The sequence below is a fragment of the Crocodylus porosus genome, unplaced genomic scaffold (genome assembly GCF_001723895.1).
Source record: "Crocodylus porosus isolate Cpor-Errol unplaced genomic scaffold, CroPor_comp1, whole genome shotgun sequence".
Classification (NCBI taxonomy): Eukaryota; Metazoa; Chordata; order Crocodylia; family Crocodylidae; genus Crocodylus; species Crocodylus porosus.
Genome location: NW_017728907.1, coordinates 46379493 through 46397377, shown reverse-complemented (window position 1 = coordinate 46397377; position 17885 = coordinate 46379493). Strand labels below are relative to the sequence as shown.

General features: G+C 49.9%; 1 protein-coding gene and 1 long non-coding RNA gene across 2 annotated transcripts in view; one reads left to right on the top strand and one right to left on the bottom strand.

Annotated features, from left to right (window-relative positions):
* The window catches only part of EIF2B3 (eukaryotic translation initiation factor 2B subunit gamma), a 119172-nt gene that overhangs the window by 12469 nt on the left and 88818 nt on the right, over positions 1 to 17885 (top strand). The window contains exon 4 of the mRNA XM_019531326.1: positions 17242 to 17401. Within this exon, the coding sequence (XP_019386871.1) occupies positions 17242 to 17401 (160 nt within the window). The remainder of the gene's footprint in view (positions 1 to 17241; positions 17402 to 17885) is intronic.
* On the bottom strand, positions 300 to 11235 carry LOC109307405. Its single transcript, XR_002100256.1, has 3 exons — positions 11226 to 11235; positions 2462 to 2468; positions 300 to 442 (listed from the first exon to the last, which is right to left on the bottom strand). It is a non-coding gene; the product is annotated as an uncharacterized LOC109307405 (long non-coding RNA).

Sequence of the window (17885 nt, the reverse complement as noted above, 5' to 3'; positions counted from 1 at the left end):
CAGAAAGACTGTGTCCACTGCTACCCCTGCATCTAAGGATTTGGTGACCTGGTCATAGAAGGCCACCAGGTTGGTCTGACAGGACCTGCCTCGAATGAACCCGTGTTGGTTGCCCCTAAGCATAACTTCCCCCCCAGCCCCTTGTGGACATGCACCAGGATAATTCTCTCAAAAAGCTTCCCCAGGATAGAGATAAGACTAACTGGCCTATAGTTTCCTGGGTCCTCCTTACTTCCTTTTTTTGAAAATGGGAACCATGTTGGCCCTCTTCCAGTCCTCTGGCCCCACACCAGAGCACCACGAGTGCTCGTATAGCCGTGCCAGGGGTCCCACAATGACCTTGGCTAATTCCCTCAGCACTCGGGGGTGGATATCGTTGGGACCAGCTGATTTAAGTACGTCTAGTCCCTCCAGACGTTCCCTGACTAGATCCTCACTGACCCTAGGCCTGGGTGCACCTCCCCTGGGACCTATGGAGGTCCCGGTAGGGGAGGTGACCCAGTCCCTGCTCAGGAAAATGGAGGCAAAGAAATTGTTAAATAGGTTATCTTTGCTGTCTGGTGTGACAGCCAGATTTCCTAGCGTGTCTTGCAGAGGCACCATATTACCCAGTACCTTCTTTTTACCCCCTATATAAAATATAAAAGAACTTCTTGTTGTCCTTGATCCGGGTTGCTTGTCCCAGTCCCATCTCCGCCTTGGGCGTTCCCGAAGCTGACCCTCCCTGCAGCCCTGAGCAACCGCTGTGTAGTCCTCCCTGGGGATGGCCCCTCCCTGCCATCAGGTGTGCGCCTCTCTTTTAGCTAGGAGACGTTCCCGGGTGCTTTTGGTGAGCCATGGGGGCTTTTGCGCCCTCCTGCTCCCTTTGATCCGCATTGGGATTACCTCCCTTTAGACTTGGAGGATCGTCTCCTTAAGGAGCAACCACTCTCCTTGGACACCAGGCTCCCCTCCCCGCTGGGACTCAGTGCCTCCCCAACTATTCTCCGTAGCTCATTGAAGTCTAGAGCTGCTGCCTTGCAGGCCTTTGACACCCTGCACTGGATGGTGAATCCCAGCAGGTGTTGATCGCTGTCACCGTGGCCAGGACCAGGTCCAACAAGGCGTCTCCCCTGGTGGGGCTGTGCACCTCCTGGGTTAGATGGAGGTCCTGCATTTGGGCTAGGGACCTACGTGAGTGGTCAGACCTGGCTGACTGCTCTTTCCAGCAGATGTCTGGAAAGTTCAGGTCATCCATGATGACCACGTCCTTTGACCTAACTGCCTCCGTGAGCTGACTCAAGAATTCCCAGTCTAGCTCTTCCCCTGGGTTGGGGGGTCTTTAGTAGACCCCCACCGTTAAGTCCCTTTCCCCCTGACCCAGAGCCCTTCAGTGTGCCCCTCCTCTGACCCCGTGCCACTCATTGAGGATTTGTATTCCTCCTTGACGTAGAGTGCCACACCCCCACCTCTCCTCCCTGTCTTGTCCCTCCTGGACAGCCGATAGCCCTTGATATTCACCACCCAGTCACGTGTTGGGTCCCACCACGTTTCATTGAACCCCACTATGTCTGGGTTGGTGTTAGCTAGCAGGGGGGTGAGTTCCTCCTGCTTGTTTCCCCATACTACGAGTGTTTGTGTAGAGGCATTTGAGGCCTCCTGAAGATGCATGCACTGGCCCCCTAATCTCAGTACTGCCCGGGCCCCTGTTGCTTACTTGGGTATTTGTTCCGCTTGTCGTCGGTCTAGGCTGGGCTGTTTTTGTGGGTGATGCTTGGTTTAGTGGTCCAAGGCTTCCTCTGCCCTCGTCTTCCCCTTCCCTCAACAAGCCTAGTTTAAAGCCCGCCGGAGGAGATCTGCCAACCTAGAAGAGAACACATGCTTACCTTTGGGGGAAAGGTGAAGCCCATCCCACCCGAGCATGTCTCTCGTCCTGATGTGTGGGTCATTGTCTAGGAAGCCGAAGCCCGCCTCAAGTCACCGTTCCCGAAGCCGCAAGTTGACCTCTCTGATGCAGGTCTCGTGTTGTCATTCATGTCCGCTCGCTGGTAGGACAGAAGAGAATACCACCTGTGCCCCTATCTCCTTCAGCATGCTCCCCAAAGCGTGGTAGTCCATCATCAGGTGATCAGGGCTTCTCCTGGCCGCATCATTAGTGCCCACGTGGATTAGGACCATGGGGTAGTAATCGGTGGGCCAGGTAATGGCCTGGATTATCCCCATCAGATCCTGAATCTTTGCTCCGGGCAGGCAGTTGATCATGTGTGTCGAGGGGTCCTGGCAACAGATGGGACCCTCTGTACCTCTCAGGATGGAGTTGCCTATGAGGATCACTCAACGTTTCTTCCTCTGGGTCTGCTTAGGTCCTTCAGCCTGTTCAGAGTGTGGAGTTGCCTCCTCTCCGGAGGTTTTCTCCTCTCCTTCTTTCTCCTGTCGCCAGGGCCTTGTACCTGTTCTCCAGCTGGACTAGAGGAGCTGGCACTGCTCTGCTGCGAGCAGCCCTGGTTCTGGAGGGGACCATCTGCCACTCTGCTGTGGAGAGCACCACTTCTTAAATAGATGAGACCAGACTGTATTGCCTTCTGCCATTGCGAAGCAGGAGAATATCTGCTACCCAAGGGCAGTCCCAAGTACTGTTTTCTGCTTGAACTCCTTGAAACTTCACTGTGCTTCTCCTTCACTCCTTTCTGATTGCAGTTTTGGCTTAAATTAGCCCCTGGGCTTAGTGAGTTGGGGGCTGCCTCTTACGACATGTTGTCCATACACAACTTTGGTGCTTCTGTACCAGGATTAGAACAACAGTAATGATATTTACATTGAGGAACCTCACCCCCACATCCCTTCACAGGGGGAGCAGGCCGGCATGAGAGGGTTCCACATTTGCCTGAAATGGGAGCAGTCCAAACAAGTTCAATACTCTCTTTGGAAGAGGATGTCAGAATATGGATCTAGGTGATACCTAGCTCTGCGCTTTTCTCCCAGCCATCCTTTGTTACTGCAGTGTACTCCTTTTTGGTGCAGAACCTAGGAACTGAAATAAGATATGCACATCCCTAGAGTGTACACATACCCAAACGTCTGTCAGTACACTGGGCTGTCAGTAGCATTGGAGGGGCAGACCCGGAACCCACCAGTTGCTCTCATTTTAGAGGCTTCAAATGATTGCTGTTGGGGCATGGACATATAGATGCATTGCGTGTCAGCTGTAGGAACACAGTCCCCTAGCAGTACAACTTAGCTGTGCCTTTGAGCTGGAATAAAACCGGATTAAAGTTGCAATGATTTTGCTACCCTTGGATCATGTAGCTCTAGCATTTGCACAGTAACAGTTTGACAGTGGTTTTCAACCTTTTTCCATTTGTGGATCCCCTTGGAAATTTCAAATGGAGCTTCAGACCTCTTTGAATTTGGGGGTCGGACTCGATGAGGGGGTCGGACTCGATGATCCATTGAGGTCCCTTCCGACCCTAGCATCTATGAATCTATGAATTGTAGGTATTGGTATTCACATACTTTTGATTGATCATAGTCATCTTTTGCGGACCCCCTGGATATAGTCTGTGGACCCCCAGGAGTCCACAGACCACCATTTGAAAACCATTAGTTTATGACAGTATATCATTTGAGGTGGATATAATTGTCCATGCATCTATCTCTAAGGGACAGCTTGAACAGCTACTACCCTTTCAGTGTTTCCACTGCAGTTAAACCAAGTACAGCTGGTCCCAGAGTAGTAGAATATTAACGTTCTTAGATAGTTAACCAGAGTACAATCAAGTTGCAGAGCTGACAGTGGGGGATGAAAAATGTTGCATACTTTATCAGAATTTGCACTTAACCAATTGCGATTAACATGTAAGCAACAGGTACCATCATTTGTTATGTAGCTAAGTGGATGGTGCCTTTATCTGGTATGTATGCAGGTGAAGTACACTGTACACACTCGTTACAGTATTCAGATTGCTTGCCCAATTGGCCTAACTCACATGTAACCACCCCAGCCTGTATGGGGATATGAAGTAGGCACTATGCATTTGCCTTGCCAGTGCCTGTAGAGTTTGTTAGCAGAAAGAAGAATGAACTTGTCACAAAATTTGGCTCTCTAAAAGGTTTAGTCACCTCATGGCCCCGCTCTTATTGAGGAGAGACATGGAAATGACTTGGATGGACATGTGCATTGGGCCAGCCTGCTTGGGCACGCAGTGAATGCACACAGCCTGCTCTCAGAAATGAGAGTGGCCCTTCTTCAAGGACTTGTCACTACAAAGCAGCTGGTCTGATTAACCTCCAACTTCCCAGAATGCTTGGGCATGAGGCAGAGCCCTTAACATTACAGATTATGGAGGGTTTAAAATGAAGCCATCAGGTGCATAATAGAAACAGGACTGCATAGTGGACACATGCAAGTCCTAGAGTCACATCCTGGGATTGTAACCTCAACCACGGAGCCATTGGGGTATGTTCCCGATACTGGCTGGGTGGAAACCCAAACAGTAGGGTTGGGCAGTAGTATTTCAGAGCAGCAGTCATGAAGAACAGCCTTGGTGTCCAAAGCGATGGCTGCACATAGCAGCGGAGAAAGGACATGCATGCAGCAATCAGCATCTTTAGAAGGAAACGAACTTCAGACTTTGGAGTCATGCTTGCTGGCATTTACACACTTGGTTCTTGCACAGACATTCCTCTGAGAGGTGCTGCCCGGGTGTCAGCCCGCTAATTTTACGTACGTCACATCGGTGAATAGTTTCATTTACTGACCTTGAGGGGATTGGCTATGGTTTCAAGGATCAGGTGCCAGCAAATTCCCTCTGCAAAGTCAGTGAAAATAGCTTGTGTGTGGAGTCAATGAAGGGTGGAGAAGACCTACCAAGCTGTGCTGGAAAGATTTAGGATGCCTCCAAAGCCAGAGAAAGACACAGAAGGCGACTGAGGGAGAAACTGGGAGGACTTCATGTGTGGGCCAGGAGAAGTACCTTGGTGAGATGTCCAGGTCAGCATCTGCTAGGACCTGGGAGGATGCTGCCCTTGCTCTGAATAATGTGAATCCCTACTCTTGCTACCTGTTACAAGAGGGAGGATGTCCTCTGTCTCCTCTGCCCCTAGAGCCTCTTGGCTGCTGCTAGGTTCAGGGAGTCTCTATCTATCCCTTTTCCTGCTCCAACCTCAGGTATTTTGGCTTCTCCTCTGTAGCTTAAGATTCATAGATTCATAAGGAAGCTATGAGTAGCGGCAACAACATGGCAGTGACATGAGTCCAAATAGCAGCAATGAAGCTGGTGTGAGTCCTGCCAGGCGCCCTGTTCCTCTGGGACCACTTCTTGAGCCAGTGGTTTTTTCAAATTTTGCTAATTAGGTCATCTGGCCCATTGGCACATTTCCCAGTGCTTTGTTCAGACTAGTTTCAGCATCTCCAGCTCTCAAGCACTTGCCACTTCTGTTGCAGGCCTGCTCCATAGCTTGGTACCAGTAGTTCTAGCTGGGAAGTGACAGAGAACCCACATACTCGGTGTTTGGGTCACCACATTACGCCATGATGCAGTCGTGCTGTAGGTTGTCCCTCTGATTCAGCACTATGGAGCACGAGGCAGAACGGGTAGGGACTGATAACGAGAAGAGGGAGCTCATCACTTGAAGTGGCTGAAGAGAAGGGTCTGGGTGTGCAGGCTGAGTGCAGGATGGCCAAGGTGCCTGTGTGATGGCACCCTAGCTAGATGCTGGGTGTATCTGGTGAGATGGCTCCAGCAGAGAGAGGAAAGCCCTGGTGCCACTGCACAAGACACTGGGGAGCCTGCATGGAAATTCATGTGCTTCTGGGGACTCATGCGCAGGTTCTGGAAAGGAGGCTTCCAGCTGGGATGGGTGTAGAGAGTTGCTGCTAGCCCAACTTGGGCCTTTCCAGAGAGACAGTGAGCTTGCCTTCCTTGCTAAGTGAAGCAAAGGCTGAGAGGGGATGCAGCTGCTCTCCAGCAATGTGTTGCGGGGGGGTGCCCAGCAGGGAGGGAGGAGAGCCTTTCAGTTAAAGTGCGGCGTTGGCACAAGCACAAACTGGGGAGGCGGTGGGGACATGGCCTGGGAATTAACTGAGGCTGGATGTTTGGAGGTGGTTTCTCAGCACCTGAGGAACGAGTCCTGCAAGAGCTTTCCAGTAGGCAGAGCAGGGGCTAAAGCACCCTGACTAAATCCAGGATGGAGCTCGACAAGTTTATGGTTTGAGCTACATGATGTGGCTGCGTGCGGTGCCAAGGAGCTGGGCTCTGGTCCTGTGTTCCCGTGGGTTGCGGCTTGTACCGTTTTATCAAGCTGCTGCAGGACTTGGGGGGTTTCTGTCAAGTGAGCGCTCCTGCAACTTGAGCTTCCCTGATTTTGGTCGCCCTATTTCAGTGCCAAATTTCCTCAGCCCCACACAGCTGCTGTCTGGCGCCGTCCTCACAGGCTGGGGCCCCTTTAGGTGGCAGGTTGAGAAACCTGGTTAGGTCATGAAATCTGGGCTCGGGAAGGAGGCAGGGAGTGCGGAGGGAGGTGTGCTTCGGTCAAGAATTTGTCTTCACTAAGTCCATATTTTTTTCATCTCGTATAAAGCTTTCCTCTCCCCTGTGTCACCCAACTATACTCCAGGCAGCTATTACAACGTGGCGTTCCAGCAGAGTAACAGCAATGGAACGATTTCACATTTTCCTTCCTTGATGAGCCTTTAGTTGTGTTAATGGAAGCCGTGACTAATACCCTGAGAACTAATCAGTGGGCCTTCTGCTACCACAGCGCTGGCGTATGAAACGTTGCATCTCAGGTGGTCCACCTGGCTTCCCCGCATTGGAGAGTTGCATTCCAAACCTTGTAAGAAAGGCCATTAAACAAAAAAATCCCCTCCCCGAACAAATAAACAACGATCGAAACTCCAGATTCTCCTGGTATGTGCATCTTTTGGAGCCATGTCGTGGAAAGTGTGATGTCACGGTGGTGGTCTGTCTGCTGCTGAGGGTCACTGATCCGTGGAGTCTTGGCCAGCACGGATAAGCGCTTCACTTCCTCTGTTGAAAAATCTGCTTTCCAAACACATGATGTAAGTACGCGGGCTGCATTGGCTGGGCGCTGGGGTCTGAATCCTTCTCGTACAGTTGAGCAACATTTGATGACCATGGAAAGAAAAACTTTTAATCTCCATAATAGAGAGAGAGCTGTTTTTGTACTGCCAGTGGAAATAAGAAAACTAATGAAATTCAGTTCTGAGGCAACAAACAGGAATCCTCTCTTTAAGCAGGGCTCAAATAAGTGTTGGCCTTGTTTTAAAATTCCTTTGAAAGCATTCCCCAGCCTTTCCAGCAGGCCTCCCAGCACCGCCGTGTACCTGCGGGGCTGTCTGACACGCAAGCCAAAATAGTCATTTCTTGGGATGGCTGTGGGAGACTCTTCTGCCGTTCATGTGATATTAACGTGTGAGGCTGGAGGACCAGCGGGTTCAGGGGGCTGTATGGGCCATGCAGCATTTTGCCCCCGTCTCGGCCTCAGGTTGAGTGAGGGCAGCAGCGACTGGAAATTCCCACCGCCCAAAGCTTCATCTCCTGGGTGAGATGAGTTGTAAGCTGTGGGTTCATGTCATTCTCGCTCCTGGGGCTAGCTGTGGTAGGAGAGCATGAATGTCTTGATTTGGGTGATGCTGCCGCCCCAACCCTTCTCTCCAGTGACCGACCAAAGCAGAGCAACCAAACCCCACAGACCTGTGGGAGAAGCAGGCAGTGCTGGCCCCTCTTGGTCCCCGTTCAGTGGGTCTCTTTCAGGACTCTTTTCCTGATCTTCTTTTGCCCCACAGGCTCTGAGACAGTGGTTGCTTATCTTGCTGGCTGTGTTTACTGCAGCTTGGCAATAAAGCATTCAGAGCTTCTGTGAGGCACTTGCTTTTTACGTCCAGGGTTGTGAATGGTTGCAATGATGCTTCACAGTTACAGATCCTCCTGGGAGGAAGATATTCCCAGTTAATGCGCATAGGAAAGTAGGCAGGGAGTTTAAGTGATTTGCCAGCTCTTGGGGGAGTCATTGATGAAGCTGTCATTCTGCTTGTTTTAACTGTCATCTCTTAAAGGATATTCCCATTATTTTGGACTCCCAGCCCACATTCAGCTGACTCAGACCCCTCTGGAGCATGATGGCGCTTTGTTCTTTACCAATCGCATTGTCTGTCTTTGCCCACGTTAGCATGCATGCATTTATTTCATCCAGACCTTCCTTCTTGTGAATGGCACAGACAAGACCATATTTGAGTTGCAGGAGTAGCGGGGCTCCTTGCAAATGCATATAATTAAAATAACTTTGCTAAGCTGATTCAGGACAAATAGTAATTACATTTTACAGCATTGCAGGATTTGTACGAGCCCCCGTTATAGTTTTCCATTTCACTGTATACACAGCAGAAGCCAGAATACTGTTTCTTTTCATTAGGCGCCTCATCATTTCCTTATTTAAAATATATCAAAACTTCTGTATAAATATTACTGTGGTGTATGCTTTGGGGGTATTAATACGACTCAAAGGGGAATATTTTAAAGCAAAGAGCGTAAGTAAAAATTAATCTGAATTAATCCCATTTTGACCTTGTCTCCAAAAAATAACAACATATAGACACAGATGATCAAAAGGCATTGGGGTTGAAGGACCTTCTGGGACTGGGTACGAGTTGCACCTGGAGCTTGCTAGTCCAAATGCAGGTTTGTAGTGGTCAGAAGTTGAGCATTCAGTCCTCTGTGCAAAGTTAGTTGGTGATCCATTCAGTTGCTCAGGAAAGGCATTATCTAGATCAGTGGTCTCCAAACTTTTTTGATTGCGCACCCCTGTCAGTAAAAAATTTTTGAGCATGCACCCCCTATCAGTAAAAATTATTTGAGCGTGCACCCCCAATATATGTATATTTTTAGAAATAGAAATTCTAATATTTTCTTCCCGCACCTCAGTGGATCGTCTTGCACACCCCCTGGGGTGTGTGCTCCCCACTTTGGAGACCACTGATCTAGATAAGCAAGTGCCTGGAGCCAGTGCTTAACCAGCCGTCTCCCTGGGGAGCTCAGGGACTGAACGGACTCCAGAGACCTCCAGTCCACTTCTCAGCCGGGGTGGGGTTCCTCCAGGTCAAGTCCGAGGCAGTGTTGGAGCCGCCTAGGAAGCCTGCATGCCTGTTGAACTTTGTGACAGGAGCTTCAAGGACAAGGCGAGGCTGTCTTTGTGGCATTTCAGGTGCTTGATGTCCATCATCTTCTTGAAGCCCACAGAGCAGGGGGTTCCAGGCGAATGGAGCAGAGCTGTCCAGGGCTCGGTTTCAGCTCCTCGTTCCAGCTTTTGACCTCACTCCTGGCTCTGTTAGCATTATTTATTCCCTGGAACTCTTTTCCTGGGCTCCAAGATCCTTCCCCTCCACTGAAGAGAAGGGCTTTTGGTCTGGAGGTTGCGGGGGCAGAGGGGTCAAACAGCTTGGTACCTCTGCTGTGAGGCAGGAGTTTCCCAAGTGACTTGTAGGCCCCTGGGATCCTACAATGTAGGTTCAGGAGTGCAAGGGAACAATCAGACAGCACCAGCCAATGTGCAAAGGGGTCATCTCAGCACATTGATGGTCCAAGTCTTTGTAGGGCTGGTGGAAGGGAGTGTCGCAGCAGAGGTCAGTGAGGTATCTTTGCAGGTGAATAGAAAGCCTCTGGGTGGAAGGTGAAGCACAAGAGAAAGCAGAAAGATGCTCATTTGAGAATGCAGCAAGTGTGTGGCCGAGCTGGCGTCGGAGGCTGGTCTGAGGCTGGAGCTGACATCTGGATAATAAATGAGAAGACATGTTGTGGGGGAGTCAGCCTTGAAGGTGAAGACAAGTCATTTACGCTGGATGCAGCGGAGAAGAGGGAGTCAGCGGAGGGGTGCTCAGAGGGGGGTGGCAGATGAGAGAACTGGTTTTGGCAGCAGCACGAGGCAGAGGGAAGGACAGACTCAGGGGGTACAGCTCATGCCTCATGGCAGTTCTGTGCTCTTATGGTCTGTCCCACCACTCTGCTGTCTGTGAGCTTGGCTGCATTCATCCACAGGCTCCTGGTTTGGGGTGCTTACAGCTTTTTTTGGAAACACCCTTTCCCACCCCACGGATCCAGTTTGATGTTGGGTAACAAGACTTCCTAGCACGCTGAGACAGGATGCCCTTGGGGCTCTGGCGTCTTTTTCCTGTTCCCAGCCCACATGTATGGAAAAGGAATTTTGGACGGCTGCTCTCGAGATATGGAGATAACCTAAACCGGTGCTCTCCTTGGCAGATCCTACCTGCGATCGCCTGCAGGCTGCTCTGCACTGCAGGAGAGGAGCTGGGGCTCCTCCCAAGCTCCCAGCAGCTCTACCTCCGTTCTTCCTGGCAAACAACAGGCACATTATGTGGGGGAACACTTTCACCCTCCTCGAAGATGCCTTTGCTCGATGAGTTGAGTGCCAACCTCACCACTTCAGCAGCCTCCCCAAGATTCCTGATAGTAAAAAGGAAAGCCAAAGAGAATGCTCTGAAACGCTTGCTTAGAAAAAGGTACAGGAAAAAAAATATTTCTTTCCCGTTGGCTGGGGAAGGGCTGTTGTCCAGTTCAGATTCAGCAGAGCAGCAGCCCAGGGAAAACTCGCCCTCCTGAGATCTTTGGGACTCTGTTCCCAAGGGCTGTTCATGCTGTACGTTACCAGCAAACACGCAACATCCAAGGTGAGCACCTAGCCAAGAAACGCTTTGTATCAAGTAAAAAAATACTTTGATTTACTGCTCAGCTCTGCCACTGGAGATGTGAGGAGAGGGGAGCAGGGATTCCCAGCCAAGGCTGCTATTCTCCTACCAACTCGGGAGAATGGTCACCGCTGGTAAACTTATAGGTGGCCATCAGATCACCCCTGAGCCTACGTTTTCGATGCTAAAGAGCCCCATGGCTCTCAGCCTGTCATCGTAAGGTCTGTTTTCCTGACCTCTGATCATGCGCGTGGCTCTCCTCTGGACTCTCTCAAGCTTCTCCACATCCTTTTTGAATTGTGGGGCCCAAAACTGGACACAACGGTTATAAACTACTGCGAGACCGTTTCAGGCTGGACATAAGGAAGAATTTCTTTACTGTCCAAGCTTGCAAGGTCTGGAACAGCCTGTCATCAGAGGTGGTTCAAGCACCTATGTTGAACACCTTCAAGAGTAAATTGGTGCTTATCTTACTGGGATCCTATGACCCCAGCTGACTTCCTGCCTTTCGGGCAGGGGACTGGACTCGATGATCTTCCAACTCTAATGTCTATGAAATCTGTGAACAGGAGCGCTGGGTTGTGCATGGATCACGCCTGCAGTTCCCCAAGAGCTTCCTAAGAGGTCATGGCTGGCGGGGCTGTAAATGGAGGCTGAGGTGACAGTGGGGTCTCCCAGCTCCTTGGATGTGGTTAGGTTCTTGACCCGAAATGTGGTGGGATCTCTGTTGAACGCAATCTCTCAGTCCAGTTGTCCGCTGCTGAACTAGTCCTCATTTCCTCCTTTCTTAGAATAACAGGGGCATTGCATACAAATCCCAAAGATAATAAGGGCATTGCATATACATCCCAAAGATAGTGCAACGTAGGGCTGAGGCTTTATATACAAAGTAAAGCACTGCAGTATCCTGGTTACAGTAGGAATGGTGACTGCCGTGGTTTTCTTGCAGAATATTAACACCCTCTGGAGCAGGGATATTCAACCCCCACAATGCAGGCCAAATCTAGTCCTCAGCACCTTGTCATCCAGCCCACAAATCCGCGGGCCGTGAGTCTGCGTGCTAGATCCAGCACTCAGGTTGGTGCAGGGCTGGGTGGAGGCAGCACAGGGCCCCGATCCTGGTGGATAGAGCTAGGTGGAGGTGGTTTGGGGCTGGGCAGAGGCAGCATGGGGCCCTGATGCCAGCGTGCAGGGCTGGGCAAGGGCGATGTAGTCTGGAACCAGAGATGCGGGCCTGATTCCAGTGCTCAGGGATGGCTAGAGGGAGCATAGGGCCCCAATCCCAGTACACGAGTCAGGCAGAGGTAGTGTGGGGCTTGATCCTCACCCACCCAGAGCAATGCAAAGTATTCTGTTTGTGCAGGCAAGCGGAGTTACATTTGGTGTAAAGATGAAACACTTCAGTTTCTTGTACATTCACAACTACAGGATTGTGTTATGGGGGCTCTGGTGTGTAGCTCTGCCTGCTGCTTTGGTTTCCCTGAGAAGCTGGTTTGTTGTGATTGGTTGTGTGTTAATTCATCTGTTTATAATGCAAGCTGACATTCGTTATTTTTTCTGCGATGAGGCCGGCAGTCTCATCCAAATTGGAGCTGTCCGTGCAGCATATGTTGTATAATTTTCCAGACTGGCGTTTTGGTGGTGGTTGCGGTGTCAGGCTGCAGAGGCCCAAGCTTTGTCTGTAACTCTGCCCAACCGGAAAGGTGTAGCAGGCACCTTAAAAACCCTGCCCGCATTGCCTGTTACCAGCAGTATCTCCTATTTGATCAGGCTGAATGCAGCTGGGTCTGTACTGGTGCTCACTGCATGCAGGCTGTGAGCAACGCCGGGGCTTTTGAGGTCGCCTGGTGTATTACCCCATATCACTGCTGTAGTTTTCTTTGGCCCTGTATTATGAACTGGATTCATTTCCAAGTGTGTTTTCTGTTCTCATGTCCATTTTCCCACGTTCTGTTCTTTGGGTCGCACTTTCTTCGCAGTGTCAGTGTTGTGCACTCCAGGATGAAGGTTTTGTCTGTGCTGGCTCCCAAAGGCCCTGGGTTTTTTTTATTGGGCCTGTCCCCAGGGCATCTAGGCTCCCTGCCTGGCAGCACATTGTAGGGATGTGCGAACCCCTACTTAGTATATGCCTGGCCCATGGAGTATCCCAGCCCCTCGCTGTTTCCAACTACTTTTCTGGTAGGATGATGGTGTGGTTCTGGTTTGGAGGGAGGGAAACTGAGCCTTGGCACCGAGAGCCCATCTACACCACTGTGTGCTGGCTCCAGGAGCACCATCCAGGGACATCTCATGTCCCTCTTCCTTGCCACATGCACCCAATGCTGCATCGAGGCTGTGCAGCTGCCTGCATGCGCACTCATGGCGTGCTGCGGTTCAGTCTGGGCCGCTTAGCACGTGTCCAGGCTGCTCTGAGGTGGTCGTGTTGCCTCGTTCCAGGCTCTGGCATGCACAGAGTGGGAAGGAGCGGCAGGGCGTGCACCTTGGCTATGCTCCTGGCCACAGCCTGGGTCTGCTGAGTGATGGCTCTGCATCTCCTCTGCAGGGCCCTCCTTGTGCCACTGCTTGGCTGCGATGACTGCATACACCTGGCTCCTTGCACTCCCTTTCCTGTCTGCTGCCAGTTCTTTCTTCTGTCTTGGACTGCAACTGCAAGGTCTTTGAGGCAGGGGCCACCTCTCTGTGCTGTGTTTGTACAGTGCCTAGCGCAGCAGGGACCTGGGCCATGGCAGGTGCAGGGTATCAGGCCTAGTTCCCAGACTAGCACTCACCATGGGGCAGTCCTTCTGACTCTCAGCCATGGTTGTTGTAGCGAACACTGAGATGACAGGCCGGGCAGATCTTTTATTCCCTTACAGCCGCTGGGGCGTATGCTGAAGTATGGCACATGCTGGGTTTTTTTTTAAGTCTGTTCATGTTGATTCTTATCATCTGTTTATATAATAGTTTGGGGTTGATGTAATCTCTGCTGCTTATAGCTCATTACCGTTCTCTGTCTGCGTGTGTCTTCAGCGTTTGCATAATTCATGAAATCAAGTATGTTCACAGACCCCTCGTTAGCACATGAGAGCTCACCGTATGCACTCCTTTCGAGCAGCGGTTCATCAGGAAGGCGCTTCGTATTTCTATCATACCTATATGAAGTACATATTTAAAAATAACCCACAATCCATACCATTTATTTTCTTTCTACTACACCGCCCGTAAGAAAGTAGAGGCAAACACGCCCTTCTCCGAGGGCACTAGCATGGTTTATTTTTTCATTCAGCCATTAGTTTATTCTTTTGGGGGTTCTATGCTGGAAAGAAGTGCATCCATTAGACAGCGAGGGCTTTATTTATGGGGGGGGCTTCAAAGGGGAGGCAGCCGAGTCCCAGAAGAGCCTTTTGCGGTGTATTCTCAGCGTGCTTCTGAGGCCACTGCTCTGCTCGTCAGGAGAAGAGGCAGAACCACGGGCTTGACAGAGCAACCGTGTGTTTCCTCGGTCCCTGCGCTCACGGCCGTTTATTTACACACTGGGAGAGGAGATGGGTAGAACAGATGGCAACCAGACATGTGGCTGTTCTGTTCCCTTCTGCTCCTCAGGAGTCTCTGCATTCGGTTTCTGCAAAAGCTCAGCCTGTAGCAAGGAGAAAAACCCCCAGAGCCTGCTCACCCATACGAAAGGCTGGTGGGGACTTCACAGCAGCGACAGATTAAAGCACGTAGTGAAACGTTGTGTAATCACACGATTTGTTTCACAGGTCCGGCTAGTCTGTCCCTATGACAGGTCTGCTGGCCCATTCCTTTTATCCTCATCAGGACGGATCGAACCCAGAGAGCCATTCCCACTGGAAACTCAGTTGGAAGAAAAAAAGGGGCCTGGTTCTGAAGGGTCTTTGCTAGACCTTTGCCGTTCTCTGAAAAGTTTGCAGCTAAATTCATGCTTTTGCAGGAGATGGCATATCTGGAAGTTTAAGAGGCTAAAAGGATGCTAGAGTGGTTTTCAAAGTTAAATTCAGTGCATTTCTCACTGTTTGCTGGAAACTGAAATGTGCTTCCCTGCGACATATTGTTTTCTCCCCTGGCTTGCCAAAGCAGGTTGGTTGGTGCAGGGCTGTTTCTGAGTGCATGACCTTATTTTGTCATAAGTTTAGCATTTTCTAGGCAAAATCCTAACATGAAATATACTTTTTGAAAAGCAATAGTAGAAAGGAAGAGCAATATTAGCTCAGAATTTAGAGCCAGTCAAACTTTGCGCCTAGACACCATCCCTTCCAGTTGGAAACTTCTCGAGAAACTACTTGTTCAGAAAAACAAAGCTAGAAGTCTAGTGGTTGGGTCTGCAGAGCTCTGAGCCTCTTAACATGCTGTTCGCGGCATGATGGACTCCCACGGTCGGGGGGAAGCATGTGAGATTGCTTTGCAGCTCTTTGGAAAACCCCTGCAAATTCTGTGATGTTTCCACTGTATCAAACCTCAGTTATTCCCAGGATATGAACAGGTGCCTTGTTTACGTATATGTTACTAGCTTTATCCCAGGGCAAAAAATTTAAGCAAACAGATGATGCAGACCCCTAAGCTGAGCTAACTGCCCAGCTTGGTGGAAGATTCCCCCAGAAAGAATGGGGGAAGTGGCTTCTGCTGTGAGTTACACCGGTTCAGGTATTGTCTGTCTGCATCCTTCTCAGAGTACCCAGAGTAATATTTACCTCCCATGGGCCACCCTGGGGTAGCTGCATGTCTGTGCCTTCCTGATCCTGATGCAAAACTAGTGTGATTCACACCACAGTCTGTGTGTTTGTCCATGCCCTGGTTAAGACCCCAAGAGCTAATGTTGTGCTAAGTCCTGTATTGCAGTCCCTTCCAAGACAGTAGAGGAGGTGGTCACATTTTCCTTTTGACCTGATAGAACAGCCATAGGCAAAGTCAGAATAGTGGTTTCTGTGGGAAAAGTAGCTCTGCTTCTCCCATTATTACCATAGCATCAAAGTATGTAATAATAATCAAAAGGGCACAGAACACCATTCCTGCCCACAGAGCTTCACTGGGCAATGACTACCTGACCAAGAAGTGAGGCCACTGACAGATGTTCATTGAATGGCACGATGGGATCTGATCCCTGCTCCCAACAATCATGTATCCCGTGATTGTTAAAATTGGGGATAAAAGCTTGAATGGGTTGCCTAAGGCACAGATTTACATTTACTGAGTGTGGGGAACACGTTGGTTTTTTCCACCTGGCATCTATAAACTGGTGCATGGGAAAACCCAGGCAGGCCTGACCAGGTTTAAACATGCTGAGAAGGAGGGCCCCATTAGCTTCCCCCACCTAGCACCTGTAAACCCACAAATGTTGGGCTACACCACGCACAGCTTTCAACTTGACAAGTGGAGGGAGCCCATCAAGATTCCCTCTGCCCAGCACCTGTAAATCTGTCAGCTTCCCAGCCCCACATTCATTTTAAAGTGCCATACAAACCAGCCCCAAGCTGTTCCATATTATAGGGAACATTGCATGTGGAACAGCTTTGTGCCTGGTTTGCCTTTCTCTGGTTCAGAAAATTGGAAAGTTACCACTTATTGTGCAATTAACACATGAATCACATGATAAATATAATATCTGCGAAGAGTCTGAAAGCAACGAATACCAAGAAGGGGGAAAAGAAGAATGATGTTCCTGTGCCATGATTCTGGAGTTAGTCCATCCAGGCTCATGGGTAGCTAGTCCCGCAGCAGCTGTTCTTTTTCAGAAGTGGTTTTGATAAAGGGAGGTTGGTCACCTGCCTAATAGATTTTGGCAAAGAATCCCATCACACTTGCAAGGCACAGATTGCTCGTGTGACTCTGCAAATTCCCCTGTCCACACTTGCAAGGCACCAGGAGCTCGTGTGACTCTGGCTTCTGTCAGTGGCAGAAGTGTGGAAGCTACCCTGTTTTACTCTGTATGTTGCGATTCCAGTGTGATGGCTGCATGGGCCCTCATAGCTCGGGATCCCTTTGAGGTCAAAGTTAGATGCAGATTTGTTCTCAGGACTTTGATGTAGAGTGTGGTTGGCTTGCAGCAGGTGTATTGATGACCGAAGCAAGCCTGGCGGTGGGAGGTGAGTCACTGGAGGTGCTCAGCATTTGATTCTTCCAGTAAAAGTGACCTGCTTTAAACACATATTGAAGTGGTTTGTGGCCAGGGGTAGAGTCAACACTGAGATGCAGATAGATCAGCGTTAGTATTAACTAAGATAGCAGCCATTGTAAGTATGCCATAGCTTCAGGGCAGTGTTGAAGGCTAAAGCCGTGCTGGGGTCCCTGCTACTTCTCGGGTGGCAGGAGCAGGATGAGATGAGATGAGATGATATCATTAGATGTTCACGCGCAGTAAGAGCACTAGCTCACCTGTGACAACTGGTAGAACTTGATGCCTTGCATCTAGTGTCATCTTTACCCCTCTATAAACAGGATACAACCGTTACATCTTGCTGGCAGCGTTTGTTACTAAAGCATTGCAAGTTGACAAGTACGTGGAAATTGATGTCTCTGAAGTGTTTCTCTCTCATTCTGTCTGGCAGACTGACGTCTTGGTGCTGAGCTGTGACCTGATCACAGATGTTGCTTTACATGAAGTCGTTGATCTGTTTCGAGCCCACAATGCCATGCTCTCCATGTTGATGAAGAAAGCTCATGAACCCATGGAAGTGGTACCAGGACAGAAAGGGAAAAAGGCCCCAGGTAAGGAGATGTTGGGTTGGGATTATGCAGGTATTTAATACATGCATTTGGACATGTAATATGAACTAGTATCAGTTGAGGAGAGGTGAGAGTTTTCTAAATGCAACCCAGATTCCCCTGTGCTGGCATCATTGTTGTTTGACTTCTGAAATTAATACATAGAGCTGCATGATCATGAAGGTCTTGATCCAAAACCTACTGAAGTTAATGGAACAGCTCCTGTTGACTTTAGCGAGTTTGGGGTCTGATTAGAAAGGCGTGGGCGCACACAACACATAGAATGATTTTAAATGCGATTTAAAAGCAGACAGACATACAAGACATAGTTTCATAGTTTCTAGGGTCGGAAGGGACCTGAGCAGATCATCTAGTCCAACCCCCTGCCATGGCAGAAAAGAATACTGGGGTCACACGACCCCAGCAAGGTGTTCATCCAACCTCCTCTTAAACACCCCCAGGGTAGGAGCCTGCACCACTTCTCTTG